The sequence below is a fragment of the Anolis carolinensis genome, chromosome 3 (genome assembly GCF_035594765.1).
Source record: "Anolis carolinensis isolate JA03-04 chromosome 3, rAnoCar3.1.pri, whole genome shotgun sequence".
NCBI lineage: Eukaryota > Metazoa > Chordata > Lepidosauria > Squamata > Dactyloidae > Anolis > Anolis carolinensis.
In genome coordinates, this window is record NC_085843.1 from 90,761,146 (window position 1) to 90,780,483 (window position 19,338).

The 19,338-nt window shown below is 40.7% G+C and overlaps 1 protein-coding gene and 1 long non-coding RNA gene across 4 annotated transcripts in view; one reads left to right on the top strand and one right to left on the bottom strand.

The window, feature by feature from the left end:
• Positions 1 to 3,919, bottom strand: part of gk (glycerol kinase) — a 37,737-nt gene extending 33,818 nt beyond the window's left edge. For all 3 annotated transcript variants that reach the window (XM_003218909.4, XM_008107370.3, XM_008107369.3), the window contains exon 1: positions 3,686 to 3,919. In XM_003218909.4, coding sequence (XP_003218957.3) covers positions 3,686 to 3,772 — 87 coding nt within the window. In that variant the 5' untranslated portion in view covers positions 3,773 to 3,919. The remainder of the gene's footprint in view (positions 1 to 3,685) is intronic.
• Positions 3,920 to 3,969: 50 nt separating this feature from the next.
• LOC134292355 (uncharacterized) lies at positions 3,970 to 15,171 on the top strand. The gene is made up of 3 exons (XR_010004957.1): positions 3,970 to 4,194; positions 9,013 to 9,150; positions 10,720 to 15,171. It is a non-coding gene; the product is annotated as an uncharacterized LOC134292355 (long non-coding RNA).
• The last annotated feature ends 4,167 nt before the right edge of the window (positions 15,172 to 19,338 follow it).

Sequence of the window (19,338 nt, forward strand, 5' to 3'; positions counted from 1 at the left end):
TTGTATGATCTTATGCTCTGTTTAAAAACAGGTGGTGGTAGTGGGGAGAGTGATGTAGTATAGTGAAAGAGGATTTTAGAAATATGAAATAAACAGTAGGATTTTGATTAAGTCTTTTAAAGTCTTCTAACTTCAAAGATTTTTTTTTTGTCTGCAGTCTTCCATTTACTTCTAGTGATGATTAACAGAGACTTTGGGACAATCAATGCACAAAGGCATATTTTATGCATGCTTGAAGTCAGTGTTTTCAATTTAAATGGGATATTCCTAAGTATGTGAACATAGAATTGTAACTACAAAACTTGATTTAGCAACTGTGATGTTAATATATACAAACTTAGATACTGCTGTCGTATAGCTTGAAGTCATTTCCAACTAATGGCAATCCTATCATGGAGTTTTCTTGGCAAGATGAGCTCAGAGCCTTTGCCTTCCTCTGAAGCTGAGTGTGACTTGCCCAAGGTCATCCAGAAGGTCTCCATGGCTGAATGGGGATTCAAACCCTGTGGTCCAGAATTGTAGTCAAATGGTCAAACTACAACACCACACTGGTTCTCAAACTTTGTATATACAGACAGTCCCTGAATGAGAAACATCTGACTTACATACAATTCCTAGTTAAGAATGGCGTCGAGACAACAGGAATTGAGAGGAAATCTACTCCTAGAAATGGAAATTTACTCCTGGAAGAGTTATCATGGGAAAATCCACTGAAACTTTATCAGCAATCCTTGCTTCCATGACAACCTCAAATTTTCAAATTGTCACAAGAAAAGTGAGGTGAAATCTTCTGAACAGGGGCACAGATAGCAAGACAAATGTTACAGGGGTGTTAATCCTTCCCTATGCTATCCAAAACTTTTAAAAAATGGCTGGATAAACTTGAACATACTACATTTATTGTCCATCAGCAGACATTGTCTCAGTAGGACGCCAGAAGTCTATTAAACACAACTATGAGAAGTGCAAAGTAATCTCTGAATGAAGCAATACTTCCCTGGAGCACTTTCACAACAGAATTGCTAACAGCCTTGATTAAGCAATTTAAAACAATGCCGGTAGTGTAAGAATGGGAAAAAATAACACTGAGAGAAGTTTCCAAATTTTACAAATATATTGCTTCACCAGTGGAATTATGCTGTTCGATAACTCACAGGCTTAAGATCAGTGGTTCCCAATCTGTGGGTCCCCAGATGTTTTGGCCTTCAACTCCCAGAAACCCTAACAACTGGTAAACTGGCTGGAGTTTCTGGGAGTTGTAGGCCAAAACACCTGGGGTTCCACAGGTTGAGAACCACTGTTTATGATGATCTAATGAGACATACATAATGGGTTTACCAGCTGTAAGCACAGATACACTATTAGTATAAGAGAATGACAGATTACTGTTTACATCCGTCATATCCTGGACTTCAGAAATAAATTCTGTCCTCTGTTGCCTCTCATAGCACACAAAAATCCAAGCAGCACAACAAGGAAATAATACATCTATTGCAGAGGTGATGAGCTTGTTGCTCTCCAGATGTCACCAGACTGCAGTGCCATTACTTTTCACAGTTGAGTAAGTTAGGCAGAGATGACGAAAGTTGCTGTCCAACAAGATCCAGACAGTCACAAGTTACTTACTCTAATTTATAAGGAAACAATACTTCCAATTCAAGAGAAGCCAGATCCCTTCTCCGTGATATATTGAGTAGCTTCCTCACAGACACAAACACATACTTCACATACACCATCCTTCAGGAGAGAGAAGAATTTAGTTCTGCTGAATCTATTTGTATATGTAATCATAATTTTGTAAGGAATACAAGGATCGTGGCTGGCCCGAAGCTGTCCTCCACTCACAATTATGCCTTTGCAAAAGAGAAAACATGCCAACTATGCCAGGTGGATGTGTCCATTTGCACTTTCTTCTTGTGTCCCAATGAAGAGATCTGCTATTGGGAAAAATTGCAAAGTGCTCCCTTGGAGAAGTGGCTGGTGAAACTAAGGGCCCTTCCAAACAGCAGTATAACCCAGAATATAAAGGCAGATAATCGACAATATCTGCTATGAACTGGGTGATCTGAGTCCACACTGCCATATAATCCAATTCAATGTGGATTTTATACAGCTGTGTGGAAGGGGCAATTGACAAATTGTCTTGTTTGATCACAGAAAGGTCACGAGTGTGATTTCTTAAAAGCCTGGAAATCCTGGTGGACTTTTTCAAAAGAAAATAAAATGACTCGGATGGCGTGTATCTGCACTGTAGAATTAAGGAAGTTTGACACCAGTTTTAATTGCTATGGTTCAGTGTTATAGAATCCATGGGTTTGTAGCATGATGAGGAACTAACCTCTTTTTGGGGTCTTGGAGGGTCTTTTTGGGTTCAGGGTGGGTTGGGCAAGTCCTGTGGACTAAACAAGCTTGAGGCTCTGGGTTTATGTGCAACTTACCTATGTTAAGCCAATCAATAAGATCTTGGCACTTATAGAACTTTTACCAACATGGTAACACCCCATCTGTCTCCCCAAGGACCTTATACCACAGTTTACACCTCCCACGAATACCTGGGCTGCATTTCTGTGCCTAAACCGTATCCCCACTCCGTAATTGTGGAGATCTGGGAATATCTGGGAGGGCATAAAGAATGGGGATGGACGTTACGGGGAGAAAATTGGGAGGCAGATGGAGGATGGTAACTAGACCCATATAAAAGGTAAAGGTTTTCCCCTGACGTTAAGTCCAGTCGTGACCGATTCTGGGGGTTGGTGCTCATCTCCATTTCTAAGCCGAAGAGCCGGCGTTGTCCGTAGACACCTCCAAGGTCATGTGGCCGGCATGACTGCATGGAGCACCGTTACCTTCCTGCCAGAGCGGTACCTATTTATCTACTCACATTTGCATGTTTTCGAACTGCTAGGTTGGCAGGAGCTGGGGCTAACAGCGGGCGCTCATTCAGCTCCCGGGATTTGAACCTGGGACCTTTCGGTCTGCAAGTTCAGCAGCTCAGCGCTTTAACACACTGCGCCACCACCAGGGGCCCCAAGGTCCTTTTTAACCTTTGGAATTGTACAATATAATAATTCTAATTCGGCCAACCCTCTGACTCAGACACTACCTTAGCCCTATTGGCCTGTCATAAATTGCCTCATTGTGTTTAATGTTTTAACTGTTTACTATTATTAGACTATTAGTAAACATGTCCTAAATGTTTGATTTATATATTTAAATTTCTAATTTTGTTATTTTTGAGTTGTTCTAGAAGTACACCTGACGTTGTTTCTGTTTCTGTTGTAAGTTGCCCCGAGTCCTCTCGGGGAGATAGGGTGGGATAATTTTATTATTTTATTATTATTATTTGGCAGAAAAGGATGAAGAGCTTGTAAAGCTACAGCTCTCACGAATCCGTAGCATTGAGCTATGTCAGTCAAAGTGCATTAATTCCACAGTGTAGACTGAGGCAACCTAAGCAGAAGTAGTTAACGCATATTTCTTAAGAAAATCCTATAAAATACGCGAGACCACCATAAAGGGATGAAGGGGTAAAGACAGGTTACATTCATGTTAGAGCGAAGGTTGCGTTAATGCCTCTATTTGTCTCCCTTTTACTCTTTTGGGTGTAGGATCAAAACCTTCAATTTCGTTCAGCAAGGACCCCAGAGCCCTCCCTCCCAGCCTACCCGCCCCCTCCCCTGGTTACCAAGAAGCGGGTGGAGCTGGTCCCTTGGTCGATGGCCCCCACCAGCGGGCCCATGGCGCCACCCTGGGCCCCCACGCCCGCCGCCATGGCGAGGCGCCCGTCCGCGCGGCCCCGGCCCGTTTCCAAGGCGACCCCGCGACGCCCGCCACTCCGCCGCACTGACGCTCTCGCCTCGCGCCGGCGCCCTTCCCAATCTCAGGCTCCTGCTTCTGCCGCCGCGCGTGGCTCCTCGGCTGAAAGGGGGGCGCTGGCCAACACGCGGCCGACTCGCAGCCAATCAGCACGCCCGGGAGGCGGGGGCAGAACAGGGAGTGGGCGGGGCTTCCCATACGAGAGGCTAAAGGTTCGGAAAGGAGTGAGTGACGCTGCGGGCGGGGAGAGGGAGCGGCGTGGTCACGTGAGCCCGGCCTCTGACGTCACCGGTGTCCAGACCTCCCAAGCTGCACATTGGCTGCTCTGCCTTGACAGCAAAGCCGGAGGAACGTCGCTCGGCGAGGCCGCCGCAGCAGGTAGTCGCTGACGTAGCCCGTGACGCAAGAGCCAAAGGGGAGGGGGAATTGGAACGCGGAGCAGTCTTTCGCATTCTTTTGCCCTCTATGATGAAGCAAAGAGGCGTGCCTTTGCCTTCTGTCAATCATCGGGAGAGGAAAAAAAAAAAACCTTGAGAGGTCAAAGGATCCCTCTTCATTGCAGACTCAATGCATTTTGAACCCACTTTAATTGCTATGGAGTTGCAATTTTACAAGGCCTTTAGCCATCTCTTCCAGAGTGCTGATGCCTCACCAAACTACCATTCCCAAGATTCTGTAGCTTTGAACCATGGCAGTCAAAATGGTATCAAACCGCATTAATTCAACAGTGTAGATGCACCCTTGGGAGTCTCATTCACTTCTGTTGTTTATTTGTTCAGTCACTTCGTGACCTCATGGACCTGCCCACGCCAGAGCTCCCTGTCGGCCATGGCCACCCCCAGCTCCTTCAAGGTCAAGCCAGTCACTTCAAGGATACCATCCATCCCCCTTACCCTTGGTCGGCCCCTCTTCATTTTCCTTTCTTTTCTCATCATCATTACCTTTTCCAAGCTTTTTTGTCTCCTCATTATGTGACCAAAGTACTTCATCTTTGTCCCTAATATTCTTCCTTCCAGTGAGCAGTTGGACTGGTTGGATCTTCTAATGGTCCAAGGCACTCTCAAAATTTTCCTCCAACACCACAGTTCAAAAGCGTCTATCTTCCTTCAGTCAGCCTTCCTTATGGTCCAGCTCTCACATCCATAGGTTACTATGGGTAATACCATTGCTTTAACCATGCGGACCTTTGTTGCCTTTGTTGTCTTCTTCTTTTTGCTGGTATGCATACATTTATACATATTATTAAACCACTCAGTGGTATGTTTTTTTTTTTTAAAAAAACTCTTCAATCCAACTTTATAAATATGATTACAACAACAATGCTCAGGTGTTTTTGGTGTATCCCTTTTCATTACTTAGAGATGCCAGTGTGATGTCTCTACTCATCACTATTTTGTCAAGATTGGTCATTGCTCTCCTCCCAAGAAGTAAACTTCTGATTTCCTGGCTGCAGTCTGCATCTGCAGTAATCTTGGCACCTAGAAATATAATGTCTGTCACCGCCTCCACATTTTCTCCCTCTATTTGCCAGTTATCAATCAGTCTAGTTGCCATAATCTTGGTTTTTTTTTTAATGTTTAACTGCAACACAGCTTTTGCACTTTCTTCTTTCACCTTGGATATAAGGTTCCTCAGCTCCTCCACGCTTTTAGCTATTGAAGTAGTATTGTCTGCATACCTAAGGTTGTTAATGTTTCTTCCAGCAATTTTAACTCCGGCCTTGGATTCGTCAAGCCCCGCACATCACATGATGTGTTCTGTGTACAAGTTGAATAGGTAGGGTGAAAGTATGCAGCCCTGCCGTACTCCTTTCCCAGTCTTGAACCATTCTGTTGTTCCGTGATCTGTTCTTACTGTGGCTACTTGGTCATTATACAGATTCCTTAGGAGACAGACAAGGTGACCTGGTATCCCCATACCACCAAGAACTTGCCACAATTTACTATGGTTCACACAGTCAAAGACTTTAGAATAGTCAATAAAACAGAAATAGATGTTTTTCTGAAACTCCGTAGCTTCCTCCATTATCCAGCGGATATTGGCAATTTGGTCTCTCGTTCCTCTGCCTTTTCTAAACCCAGCTTGGACATCTGGCAACTCTCTCTCCGTGTGTTGCTGGAGTCTACCTTGCAGGATCTTGAGCATTATCTTACTGGTATGTGAAATGAGTGCCACTGTACGAAGGTTTGAGCATTCTTTAGCATTTCCCTTTTTTGGCATGGGAATATAAGTTGATTTTTTCCAATCTGATTGCCATTCTTGTGTTTTCCATATTTGCTGGCTTCTTAAGGCCCAGTGAACCTCATTCTTCAGAATGTCTTGTTCTAATTCACTCACCACACCATCAAAGCTATCCTCTATATTATTATTACTCTCATTCATAGGATTGCCATAACTCAAAGTCAACCACTTTCTCACCCATTAAAAAAACATAATACTAGTGTCTTAGCCCTTTCCTTTCCCCCACTGCCTTAGGAAGGGTATTAGTGCAGCATTGCAACTAGAGCAGTGTCAAACTGAGATAATGCTGCAGTGTGGATAATTTGTGATGGTCTCACTTTAACAGCAATAGCTCCATCCTGTGGAACTCTGGGATCTGCATTTTGTTGTGGCTCCAAAGTTCTTTTCCAGAGAAGGAAAATATATAGGGTGTTTGAAAAAGAACTCCCTAGTTTTAAATATAAACACATTAAAACTAGGGAGTTCTTTTTCAAACACCCTTGTATTTCACCAAACTACAAATCCCCGAATTCCGTAGCATGAAGCCGTGGCAGTTAATGTGAGGTCAGATTGCTATAATTTTGCAGTGTGGATACAGCCAGGGTCAAGCAATAAGGTATCCACTGTCTTATTTCATAGGCATTTTTATCCTTGTTCCTTCATGTGACAAAACCACCTTATTTTAACAATAACAGTTGCAGTTTCTGTTAAAAGCAGAAAGCTGTGCACAATTTCATAGAATCGTAGACTTGGAAGAGACCACATGGGCCATATAGTCCAACCTCCTGTCATGCAGAAAAAGCACAATCAAAGCACCCCTAACAGATGGCCATCCAGCCTCTGTTTAAATCGCTCCAAAGAAGAAGCTTCCACCAGACTCCAAGGCAGAGAGTTCCACTCCTGAACAGCTCTTACAATTAAGACGTTCTTCCTAATGTTCAGGTGGAATCTTATTTCCTGTAATTTGAACCCATTGCTTTAAGTCCTCGTCTCCAGGGAAGCACAATACAAGCCTGCTCCCTCTTCCTTATGACATCCTTTCAAACATGGTGATGATGTCTCCTCTAAACCTTCTCTTCTGCAGACTAAACATCCCCAGCTCTTTAAGTAGCTCCTCATAGGGCATGCTTTACAGACCTTTGATCATTTCAGGAGTATGGCTACTGAATGAGTGGGGCACACACATCACAATTTCTTAACAGTATATTGTAGCAAAAAAGGAAAAGAAAATACTGGAGCATGTGTAAAAGTATTTGCTTGTCTTTGGATCTTTGTAGGATAAAGTTATTTCTTATTTACTGTAGGAAGTCTAGAACAGCATCAACGATCTTTGGAAATAGCATATTTCCGTCTCTCTTTGTCAGGATGAATTGGTTCCCTTTCATGAATGAATTTCCCTTTATGAATGAGCAAGGGCAATACGATCCAAAATGTCCTTTTGCACCTTCTAATGAATTTCCAAGGTATCAGGGACCCCCTTTCCCCCTCCTGCATGAACCCCTTGTATCCCTTGCACCGTCTCCCAGTTCTAGGGGAACCCCAAAAGCCTCTCGCCTGCTGGGCTGTGGGGAACTTCTAGGATCCCTTGCTTTGTCCCCCATAGGGGGAGACAGAAGCCCCCTGAAATCCCCATGGATGAAACTTGTGTATGTCTCCCAACACAATGGGGATGCTTAATCTCCTTTCTCCTCCATTGTGAGTCCCATATATGTCTTCTATCAATTTTAATATATGTTTTTATTATTATTTCTTATGATATTCTATCCTTGTATAAAATAAGGCAAAGTGACCCCTTTGTGAACTTTGGCCAGCATTCCTTGACCCAGGTGCCACAATCCTGCCCCGGGGTCGTCTCCTTACTGAATGGATTTATCATGACCATCATTTGCCATATCTCAATGGACTCTTTCCCGAGCCTCGGAGGGCAAAGCCAGACCACTAAAGAATTGAGCAACCTTTGGACATTTTAATCATCTTTCATGAATCGCATACCCTCTCTATGGAGGGCAGGTATGCGGCAGCTATTTCAAGACAATGCCATCTTCCTCTCCCCGGATTCTGAATCACCTAATCTCATCAAGATCACTGATACTGCCGACTCTGGGACAATGGAACTGACATCCAGGTGTCAGACTCCCATTCAAGGGACTTGTTATCCAATCTTCTTATGAATAGGACAGGTCCAGCTAGCAGGGCCCAGAGGCTCTTGCCAGACCTCTGGACAATAGACCCAGGATAGGGTCACTCATAGTCCTTTCAAAAACATATGTTCTCTTTTGTTTTCTCTGCTGCCACGCCATTGGCTGGCCAGGGGGAAATATCACATGCAAGGCTCACGTTCCCATTGGCTGAGGCGCGCGAGCCCCTGGACCTCTCCTCCCGGCCTCTGATGTCAGGGATTCCCCTGACCAATCAGAGCGAAGCTGGTCGGGTGGGTGGGAGCAGGAAATTCAAAGTGTAAAAAGTATAAAATGCAGATTCTCTTGTATGCCGGTTCCTTTTGCATCTTATTGCAACCATCATCCTGCTCCAGCTGGACCAGAATAAACTTTGTGACCTTTGCTTCAAAACCTGGTGAGACTTTTATAGGGAAATAGGGAAATCTTTGCTTCTCGTAAGCTCACCAGGTGTTGTGCAACCTTCCTTCTGGAGTTTTGTACTGGTCTCCATTTCTAACAAGACCCCCAAATCTTTGATCTCCATATCAGAAGGAGCTTAAGATTACCATATTCTGTGAATCTAATGCACACCCTTATTTTGGTGAGGTCATTTAGCCAAAAAAAGCTGAGCATTATTTCAAGTAGTATTTTATTTAAAGTCCCTGTAATAGCTATTTGTGCTACGTACAACTATTTCTCTCAGGTATGTTGTTACTGCCTACACATTTCAACATTTTCCAGCAAGAGTGATTTATACGTAGTGAGTTTTTCACATTGATCCCACATTTCCTTTTGAATTTTTCTCATTCTTGTACAGGTTTTGCGAGACTCCTTCTCTGGAGGTTTTAAGAAGAAGCTAGATGGCCATCTGTCAGGAGGGTTTGGATTGTGTCTTCCTGCATGGCAGAAGGCGGCTGGACTGGATGGACTTTGTACTATACCTTCCAACTCTTAGGTTTCTATGATTCTATAATATTTTGACTAAACAAAGCCATGTCCTGATGAAAATAAATGTCTTCTGAAGGGTTCTAAGACCAAAAATGTTTGGGAACTTCTGGAATAGATATATGTGTGTGTGTGTGTGTGTGTGTGTGTGTGTGTATATATATATATATATGCATGTATGTGCGTGCACACACATATATAGTAACATCATGAGAGCAAAATACCAACAGCAGACCACTATACTGTCATCCAGTAAAGAAAATCTGCATCGTCTTTCTCTTTTTAAATGTTAGAGTGGGCACTACAAAGATCTGTTTATGAATAAATATAGCAAAGCTGTTCAAAATGCTTGAGATTCTATGATTAAAAATAATCTGCATATATATATATATATATATAGAGAGAGAGAGAGAGAGAGAGAGAGAGAGAGATCTCAACTTTGATTTCAGAACAGGCTGAAATTTAAAAGCCATGTGAATACAAGGAGCGATGTTCTCTTTTCTGTCTGTAATTTTTTTAATGAGGTCACGATGAGGACAATTGCATGCTTAACGAACACAGACAATGTGTTTTTTGTTCATTTTATTTCAGGGAACACACAGTAGGTGTACAGTAGCATAAACGTTGGACTTGCCAGGGTTGGACAGTTTCTTTCTGCTACCTGTTAATCCACATCTTCACATTGAGAGGGGAAAGCATAGGTGACTGTCACTTTAAGAGTAGAAAATCACTTATCTTATGTGTCAGTAGTTCCCTTTCACATTCTGCCTCCCTATCACACCCACATGTGGAAACTTAAAGTCTGGCAATACATTCATCTTACATTCTTCACAAGGTCAGTATTACTTTTTTGTTTTTAATCAGGAGAAACAACAATATCCAAAAACCAAGAGATCACTTGCTCTGCCCAAAGTCCCTTACATTAAAGGAGATTGACACCAGTTGAAAAAAACATTTTTTCCATGGAATCCTATGGTTCTACATCAACACCCATAGGATCAAGAGACTACTGGTGGTTAGGCAATAAAACAGGATGGGAAACTTTTGATGGTTCCCAGCACACCTGTTTTTCAGTTGTAAACATGGGTGTAAAACATGATAAGAGGTCAGAGCTCTGAACATGATTGTTGGCCCATGTTCAGAAATTCCCTCCTTTCAGAACATTTATGCCTCTTTTCAACCCTCGAATATGTAATGTGCTCTGCCCTCAATGCTAGAAAAGAGGCTGAAGTGTCCTATGAGGGGGACATTTCTCAATGTGATAAGGTCAGTTGCCAGAGATCCCTCCTTTCAGGACACGTCTACCTCTTTTCAACCATGGAGGGCTGTGCATAACGGCCAGAAGTAGTTTAACTCATGCGATGAGCTCAGTGCCTCTCCATGCTTGAAAAGAGGCTGAAGTGCCATACGACTGGGAAATTTCTCAGTGTGACAAGGTGGAATGTCTCGGTGGCAATGGGGAGAGTTTCTGTTTTTAAAAAATGAACTCTAAGGTATTAGTACAGTTATAAAGACACTGAACTCAAATTTAGTTACAGCACACTAACCTGTCTTTTCTCATTTACTTTGTTTCTCACAGAATCAGTAATATATGCTACAAGTTACTTTCAGAATGACAGCACCTAGTGAAAATTCATCATGGAACTAATTCAGGTTTCCCTGCTTATTGGATTTTCTTTGGTAAGAAAGGGGAAGATGTGGTAAGAAAAGGGAAGGGTTAAAATAGAAGACATAATTTATGAACCTGTTCTCCCACTACTCATAAAGCTGTCTTGCTGAGGGAGGTCAAATTTTTTGACCAGGGCCCACATTGACCACGAACCACTTGACCGGGGATCACTTTGACCAGGGACCACTCTCCAACATTAGTACCAAAAAGGTTATGAATCAGTTTTTGGTCAACTTTAGATTCAGTTTGGATATTTGGGGTGCTGATTCAGAAAATTGTATTGGATAGACCATATCAGCTCTAGTTTCTGATACAGAACATATGCCATCCAGTAGTTGCCATCTGCTCGCCCGCATAAAACCATATTTAATAATGTGGTGTATCCAGTGCAATGGTCAGCTCTGCCGAAAGGAGTGGAAATAAAATTAATACAGTAAAATGAATTAATAAAGAGGAAGGAGGTTCACGGACTGGATTTTTGTACTCGTGGCCCACGGCTGGGCCGTGGCCCACAGGTTGAGAACCACTGATTTAGAATGAAAATCTTCCAGCTTGGTAAATGTACTGGGGAAGCTTCTTTTTATGGAGGGGCTGAAGAAGCCATAGCAGAATTGTACAAAAGTTGAATGAAAAGTAATGCCTCCACCTTAGTTACTTGGGTTTGGATGGGAATATTTTAATAAATCAAACTAAGAAATAATTCTTAGAATGTGCTCTTTAACTACCACTATTCGCTTTTCCACATAATCACCAGACAATTGGATACATTTCTGCCAATGATGAACAAGTTTTCTGAAGCCATCACAGAAGACACTCTGTTTCCACAACCAGCGTCTCACAGTACCCAATGTGCATATTTTTGTGAAATGTTGATTAAGTTTGAAATTTCTCTGAGTTATACAACGATCGTCCTGAATCAATCTGTCAAACTTTTGCTTGTGAAACTTGGTGGTTGCTGTCACAGGACGTCCAACTCTTGTCACGCAAGTCAGATGTTCCCATCTCAACATCTTTCAACTTACTCGTCCAACGACGCACAGTACTCACATCAACACAATTACCATAAACAGCTTTCATTCTCTGTTGAATCTCCTGTTGGGTGACACCTTCTGCTGTCAAGAATTCAATGACTTCACGTTGCTTAAGTCGCATTGACTGACCGTCTGCGCAGGGTTCCATACTTCACACTTTAACAACACAACCATTCAATGCTAAGGCCACCTGCCAAATAGAACTGTAGAGGAGAGTCTACTGAATAAGCCAGTACCTGCCGCATACCAGTACTGCCATCTGTTGAGGAGTTACGAAGGTGGAGGCATTACTTTTCATTCAACCCTCGTATATATGATACAAAACCATCATCATGTGTTCTTGACAAGCCTAATTTCATATTCCTCTCCCTGCTTCCCCTGAGTATCTCTTGCCAAATCTTTCTTTCTAATTGTTCACCAGGGAACAATTTTTTATCATTCCATCCTACCCATGTTGAGAGCAGTAGTCAATGTGATAATTTCAATTTTGGGTTTATAAATAGCAGACCTTGAGCCAGTAGCTATCTTTGGCTTCAGTTATTTCCATAAGACAGTCATATAAACCCCCTTTCTGCTGTCCTACTTCCTTTATTGAGGCATACCATTGTCATTGATAGAATCAGGGCTGTACAGAAAAACTAGTAGTACTGTAAATGTTTTGTCTCCATTAATTAAGAACGCTTAATTTTTCTATCATGTCACCAAGTACTTTGCTTGTGGACCTAGGTTTAAGATCAGTCTGTTTCCCGTCCCCTTTTCCACCACGATATCATGCCTTTCTCTTCAAACACCATTATACGTCTGAACCTTGTTCGAATACATTTTCTATTAGTATATTAGAATGATTTCTAGTCATATTAACATATATTTTAATTCTTTCTAATTACTGTAGTTCCTTCTTGGCTAAACAACACAGCCTTTAATCTCTGATAATTTCCTTAACAATTAAGGTGCCATGCTTTATGTTTAGCCTCTAAGTGGCAGTGTTGCATATCTGAATATACATATTCAGGCATTTTAAACAAATGTTGCACATGTTTCTCCATGGGTGAAGGAACTTCCCATATGTTACTGAAAGCTAAGCAGTGTTAATACTTAGATGGCTGACCACCAACCAATAACAAGTATTGTAGGTTACATTTCAGACGAAGGAAATGGAAAAATAATCTGAGTATTCATTTCTTAAGGCCATGTGTACATTAGGCAGTTAATCTGAGGCCAGTCCATAGCAGAAATACTCCAGAATGTCCCCAGAGGCAGCCATATGCATTACCTTGAATCTGCAGAAGCAGGCAGTTAGAATCCAGGCAATCTAGACTGCATTACTTCTGCTGGACTATCACCTTACTGTCCATGTTGCTATCACCACTACCAGAGCTTCATGTGAGCTCCTGGCAAACTGGTTAAAGTTAGACCCAATTTGCAGTCCACGTTGTCATGAAGCAGCAGGGTTGTTCTGGAGCTTCAGGCAAACTCCACCTCCAACTTTTCTTAATGTAGGACCAAAGGAGTAAATTGACTCCGTTTACTCCATGATACCTAATGGAAATGCAAGAACATTGTGGGGACAGCCAAGATCAAATTCATGGTGAATGTGGATTATACTCCTGGTTCAAATGAGACCTAAGAAAGCTGTATGGATTTAATGGGATCACCATCAGTAGATAGGCGACTTGAAGGTACACATAGACACTATGTGACAGTAAGAGCCCCGGTGGCACAATGGGTTAAACCCTTGTGCCGGCAGGACTGCTGACCGAAAGGTCGGTGATTCGAATCCGGGGAGTGTCAGCTCCAGCTTCTCATTTGGACACATGAGAGAAGCCTCCTACAGGATAGTAAAACATCCGGATATCTCCTGGGCAAAGTCCTTGCAGACAGCCAATTCTCTCACACCAGAAGCGACTTGCAGTTTCTCAACTCGTGCCTGATAAAAAAAAGGAGTAAGTGGTGATTTGAGGAGGATAGAGCCTACTTTTCACTAGCACTAGACGTCATGAGATACAAATAAGTAGCTACTGTCGATTATTCTGTAACAAAAGAACAGCTGCATTACATTATAACTGTAATTCAACAAGTGATCATTTCCCTCGTTTTGTAATGTAACCATACTGTTTAAGCAACTTTACCCCTATTGTAGAACCTTATCAAGATTTTCTTATGTTTTCCTGGAACACAGCTTAAAAGCCATTGATGTTGATGATCCACATATAATTTGCCAGGTGGCCAACTACCTCTTACAATATAAGCTGCTGAGGCAAATAAAGTGCATAGTTAATTTATTGCAGTCAAACAAACATTCTAAGGCAGGATAGAAGGGTTTCAATTTGCATGTAAATCCAACCTTAGACTTCTGTATGACAACCAATAATTCAAGAAACCAGTTCTCCATGTATGCTGTGTAAAGAAGCAGAAACAGCAGCTGTCCATGCGAAAAATAGCTGTGTAGATATCCTTAGATTCAATGTACATGAACACAAATGGATTGATTCTCAGAAATACTCTGTTAAGGTCATTCTTTTGTATTTGCTTCATTTGTGTTGCTAGATTGTATATTAGCAAAGCAAAATGAGATTGCACAAGGCTTATTTTTACATTATGCAACCTTTTAATACAGAATAGATCAGGAAGTGGATATCGGTTGCCATCCTGTGAAACAGCACTGTTGTCATATCAGTGAGATTACACTAACTGTTTGAACAAGAATATTGTCTTTCTGTTGAAAAACCTGGTAGGCTGTATGGTGGGTATGAAGCAGTGTTGATCTTCAGTTGTATAACTCTTAAATTAGGTCAGTACTCAGTAACATTTGTTCCAGTAAACTTCAGGAATAGCGAGTGAATTTACCTTCGCAGCATTGCAATTAGTTAAGAGCTTAACTAATGCTTCTTAGGAATATGTATGGAATATTCCATATTCCATATGGAATATCTCTACATATTATTTTTTCATGTCAGGAGCAACTTGACAAACTGCAGTCACTTCTGGTGTGAGAGAATTGGCTGTCAGGAAGGACGTTACCCATGGGACCCCGGGTTGTTTGATGTTTTGCCATCCTTGTGAGAGGCTTCTCTCATGTCCCTATATGGAGCTGGAGCTGATAGAGGGAGCTCATCCGTGCTCTCCCTGGGTTGGATTTGAACCAGCACCCTTCAGGTCAGCAACCCAAACTTCAAGGTTGCCAGTTCAAATCCAACCTGGGATGGTAAAAACGTTCTCTACATAATCACCATTGTTAATATTTTCAAACTATTGGTGAAACACACAAATCTGTTCATAAGGCAATGAAAAGAAAACATTTTTATTAAATATATTTACTTTTTTGATGGAAGTTTGGTTCTACTGAGTTGTTAAGCTACGATATTAGCTGAGGTATTTTCTCTGCTGCTTCTTTCTGTTATTAATTGTTATTTTGTGTTCTGGTATTTTAACATGTTTGTTATACTATAAACTAACTTGAGGAATTTCAATTAAAAGTCAGAAAAAATACTTCTGCCAAACATATTTCAGTACAACTAACATGTACTTCTCTGGGGGCCTCATCACACCAGAGTAAAATCTACTTAAAATCCGGTTTCTGCCTCCTGCAGAATCCTGGGGTTTGTAGTTTAGGGAGGAGCCTCACTAAACTACAAACCCCAGAATCCTGCAGGAGGCAGAAATAGGATTTTAAGTGGATTTTTTCTCTAGTGTGATGGGACAGTTATTCTAAAATGTCTCTGATTTCACCAGAAATGGGTTATATCTATTTCTGATGAATGGATGCTCACACAAAAACAAATTCTGATGCCTTATGTATGCATTTATTTATTATGTTTTAAGAACCTACCATTTGAATGGGGCAGCATGCATGGGTCTGGAAATACATTCTAAATAGTCCAGAGTGCTGGAAAAGTCACAAAAATATCATTACAGTAGTTTACCCCAGTTGGGATGTTTGCCTGTTCCTTGTAGTCCATGGCAATGGAATGAGTTCAGATTGGAGTTATCTTTTACTCCCCAAATGAAGACACTGGATCAGAATAGGCATAGGTTAAGGATAGGTCAAGGGCATGAGAGAAAATTAACATAGGTTGCAATTCCATTATTATGTTCCACCGGCAGAAGTGTGTTGGTTTAGGTAGTGGCTGTGTGAGCATAGGAACTGTGAAAAAAGTGGAGCAGCGGAGAGATTAAGCAGATTTTGTCTCTCTTCTTTCATTGCAACTATACAATTATGAAAGAAGCACACTCACCAACAGGATTCCAAGCATAGTCATTAACTCATCCCAGAGAGATGGCTTTTCTCTTCTCTCCTAATCCTATGGTACAAAATATATAAATCTGTTATTTACATGCTTATTTAGCATGGGCTAAATAGACATCCAAATCGCAAACATGGATTAAATGTTGGAAAGGGGATGCTCCATTTAGGGTATTTGAGACTCATCATATTCTTGGCCAGATGTCTCACACATTTCAGCTCTTAATAATAATTATTGTTTTTAATGTCTCTTCCTGTAGAGCTGCTTCTTTTGCTTCCTGTAGAGCTATTTTCCCCTCATGAATTATATTCATTGAATGAAATTTATTAAGATGTGTTTTTTCAGAATCATAAAATAGCATTTGCATATAAAGTGGACAGCAGCTGCAGTTTCATTCTCATTTTTATGTTGTCATTAAGCGCCATTTCTCAATTTTATTAATACAGAATTTTGGAAATTGTTCTTTGGCCATTGTAAAAATCCTATGACCAAAAAACCCTTCATTTTTTCACTAGAAAATTCTTACTAATTTACTCATGCAGCAATGAATATCAAATTAATGCTCACATCTTCATGTACATGCTATGAAAGCAATCGATAGTATCATTTCATAAATTGTACTCATTTCCAGCTTAGCTTCATGCATCCATCACTTTAGTTCCATATTATAAAAGATTAATAAGAAGTTAGTTGTATTTTGAAATTAATGATATGGAATATGCATTTGAACAAATGGCTGTAACAAAAGTTCTTATTTGAAAGCAGGCTTGTTGTAATTCAAGGTCTCATTAGGTTTGAAATAATGTAATAGAACTTTATCTTTTGGAAAGTATTTGAGGAATGGGAAGGGGGTATGGAATATTAAGGAAGTTAAAATGGTTAAAATGATAGGAAAGAAGCTACAGCTTTGCAGAGTTGCAAGGAGATGAGTGGAAGAATCAGACAAATGCCATGACAACTCTGAGCCCCACTAGATTGATCAGGCGAAAGTGGACTTCTAAGATGTACATGGTTCTGTAATTATTAACAGATTTGGTACATTTAATAAAGTCAGTGCACTCGACTTCCACCGTCAGGAAATGCTAATGATACATGCAATCTACAACATGTACACTTGCTTGTAAGTTGACTTAACATATGAGGGAAATTTAAAGTAGACACTCTGCTTGCAAAAATGTTCAAACTTTATCTCACGAACCCACTATTCCACTTCAGTTTCACTATCATTGATAGTAGATGTATATTGGGTTGACCTTTGATATTGCACTTCTCTTCAATCAATCAAATTTTGCCAGTTTGAACATTCATAGTCTCATGATCATACCTCTCAGTACCTAAGGGCTTTGGGACATTATTGGTTCAAAGGTAAATCATAAAATCATATACAGTAGAGTCTCGCTTATCCAACATAAACAGGCCGGCAGAATGTTGGATAAGCGAAAATGTTGAATAATAAGGAGGGATTATGGAAAAGCCTATTAAATGTCAAATTATGTTATGATTTTATAAATTAAGCACCAAAACATCATGCTTTACAACAAATCGACAGAAAAAGCAGTTCAATACACGGTAATGTTATGTAGTATTTACGAATTTATGTATTTATGTATTTACGAATTTATCAACAAAACATTGTAATGTATTGAAAACATTGATTACAAAAACATTGACTACTAAAAGGCAGACTGCACTGGATAATCCAGAATGTTGGAAAAGGGAAAGTTGGATAAGTGAGACTCTATTGGAATTGGAAATGAACCCAAGGGGCATCTACCACAATCTTCTGTCAAGCAGGAACCCATGGTTAAAGCATCCCTGGGAATAATGGAGACCCCCCCCCCCCCCCCCAGTCAGTCTGTCCTTTGAATGATGTTATGCGTTATGGAGAAGAAACATGAATTGTTCATTACTATGTTAATACATAAACAGTTCAGGATGGTTATTGTTTCCCTTCCGATTTTTTTTTTTACAACATATCTCACTGTTGGTGCTTCAACAACATTTGGAAGATGACATAATTTAGATGTCTTAGTGTCCCTGAAATTTAATATTCATTATATTGATGGATAAGAGTGTAGAAACTGAAATAAGGCAAGACATAGGTGCTTTTGGTCACACAAAAGGCAAAAGGGAATAGAAATAGGGATTCGGTTTGTTCTGGATGAGGTTACACTCATCCTGAAGATGTAGGCCCATAGCTTGAATGTGCTCCTGGTTTCAACTCAGCCTGTGAGTTCCTGTTTTGACAGTGACCAGGAACACATTTGTACAGTTAAACTTGTATGCCAGCAGTTTCTTCAGGTGTCAGATCTGGCCTCAGTGGCACAGGCTATAGTTATATCTAGGTTGGAATACTGTAACACACTCTACATGGGATGCCTTTTAAAAGTGTTTGGAAACTTCAACTCATCTGAAGAGCTGGAGCCAGATTGCGATGTGGGGCTTGTTATAGGGAACACATAACTCTCTTGCTGCAACAGTTTCATGGGTGCTTTCTAATCATAATTCAAAGTGATTGCTTAAGAAGCAGTTTGTGCTTAGAGATATGCTGAGAAGGTGTATTGGGTAAGAACATGACCCTTCCTAATGGCCCCTCCCAGGCTCTGGAAGTCCCATAGAATTTAGACTGCTAGCCTCCCTTACTTTCTTTCTGCAAATAAGTTAAGGTTTCTTCTGTTGATGAATTTCTTTCTGAGTGGCCAATCTAACTTTAACAATGTGTTGGATCCTGGTACAGTAATTGTTGTACTGGGGTGTGTCGATGATATAGGATATGTTTTCATCTTGTTTTAAATTGGTTGATTGTTTTGACTTTTACATCTTGTAGATTTTAATTATATGCTTTTAAGCCACTTTGAATCCTGAACTGTGAAATAGAAATAATGAAAATGAAGCATCGATGAGAGAGAACCAAAGGGATCACAAGAAAAGTTGACATGATTCATTAGTGTTATATTTAAAAGAACCACATATATGGAGTTATATTTTTAATTATTTATTTTTGCCCTTTTTCCAGATTCCCCTTTATATTTTTTTACTAAAAATAAATGTGAATGTGTGAAATTTCTTGCTGAAAGAAAGCAAAAACCTCCATATGTTGATTTTTTTTTGCTTAGACCAAGAAAAGGACATCACTCTTTCTAAAATTATGCTCCCCCAGTTTATTGTTGGTATTTATATTTAGTTTTGAGAATTATTTTAGCACTTCCCATTATTTTTGATTATTCAACTTGAGAATATAGCAATAGCCATGC